Consider the following 990-nt stretch of genomic DNA (forward strand, 5'->3'; position numbering starts at 1 on the left):
TTGTTTGTTTGTTTGTTTGTTTGTTTGTTTGTTTGTTTGTTTGTTTTATATAAACATCTTGTGTGAGTGTTTGCAGCTGCTGTGTCTCGTACTGACCTGAACCTGCAGGAAGCAGCAGGACCGAGACAAAGACCACCAGAGCTGATGGAGACATGGTGGACGTCCACAAACCTAAAGAGCCATCACTGATCCTGGACCAGACCCTCCCAAAGGACTGAAGTGGACCTTCAAAACTCCAGGGACTCTGAAACACAGAGACACTTTATCTTCAGAACATGAGGCTGTCCCATCAGGGGCGGGGGTCCTGAGGCCCCAGGACCCCAAGTCTTTAGTTCACACACCCTTTAGGAACAGATCAACTTTACTTCTTTGTTAAGTAAAGGGGCGGGGCTAAAGTGTATCCACACCCCTCAGAGCCTTCAGCCTGTAGGAGACATGTCCATGTCCTTCAGAGCCTTCAGCCTGTAGGAGACATGTCCATGTCCCTCAGAGCCTTCAGCCTGTAGGAGACATGTCCATGTCCCTCAGAGCCTTCAGCCTGCAGGAGACATGTCCATGTCCCTCAGAGCCTTCAGCCTGTAGGAGACATGTCCATGTCCCTCAGAGCCTTCAGCCTGTTGGAGACATGTCCATGTCCCTCAGAGCCTTCAGCCTGTAGAAGACATGTCCATGTCCCTCAGAGCCTTCAGCCTGTTGGAGACATGTCCGTGTCCTTCAGAGCCTTCAGCCTGTAGGAGACATGTCCATGTCCCTCAGAGCCTTCAGCCTGTAGGAGACATGTCCATGNGCCTTCAGCCTGTTGGAGACATGTCCATGTCCCTCAGAGCCTTCAGCCTGTTGGAGACATGTCCATGTCCCTCAGAGCCTTCAGCCTTTTGGAGACATGTCCATGTCCCCCAGAGCCTTCAGCCTGTTGGAGACATGTCCATGTCCCTCAGAGCCTTCAGCCTGTAGGAGACATGTCCATGTCCCTCAGAGCCTTCAGCCTGT

The 990-nt window shown here is 52.1% G+C and overlaps 1 protein-coding gene across 1 annotated transcript in view; it reads right to left on the reverse strand.

The window, feature by feature from the left end:
* LOC106536951 (bone morphogenetic protein receptor type-2) overlaps positions 1-990 on the reverse strand; it is a gene marked incomplete at its 3' end in the record, with an annotated part of 14,052 nt that overhangs the window by 10,847 nt on the left and 2,215 nt on the right. The window contains 1 exon segment of the mRNA XM_014034315.1: positions 97-244. Coding sequence (XP_013889769.1) covers positions 97-154 — 58 coding nt within the window.

The sequence above is a fragment of the Austrofundulus limnaeus genome, unplaced genomic scaffold (genome assembly GCF_001266775.1).
Source record: "Austrofundulus limnaeus strain Quisiro unplaced genomic scaffold, Austrofundulus_limnaeus-1.0 Scaffold2050, whole genome shotgun sequence".
NCBI lineage: Eukaryota > Metazoa > Chordata > Actinopteri > Cyprinodontiformes > Rivulidae > Austrofundulus > Austrofundulus limnaeus.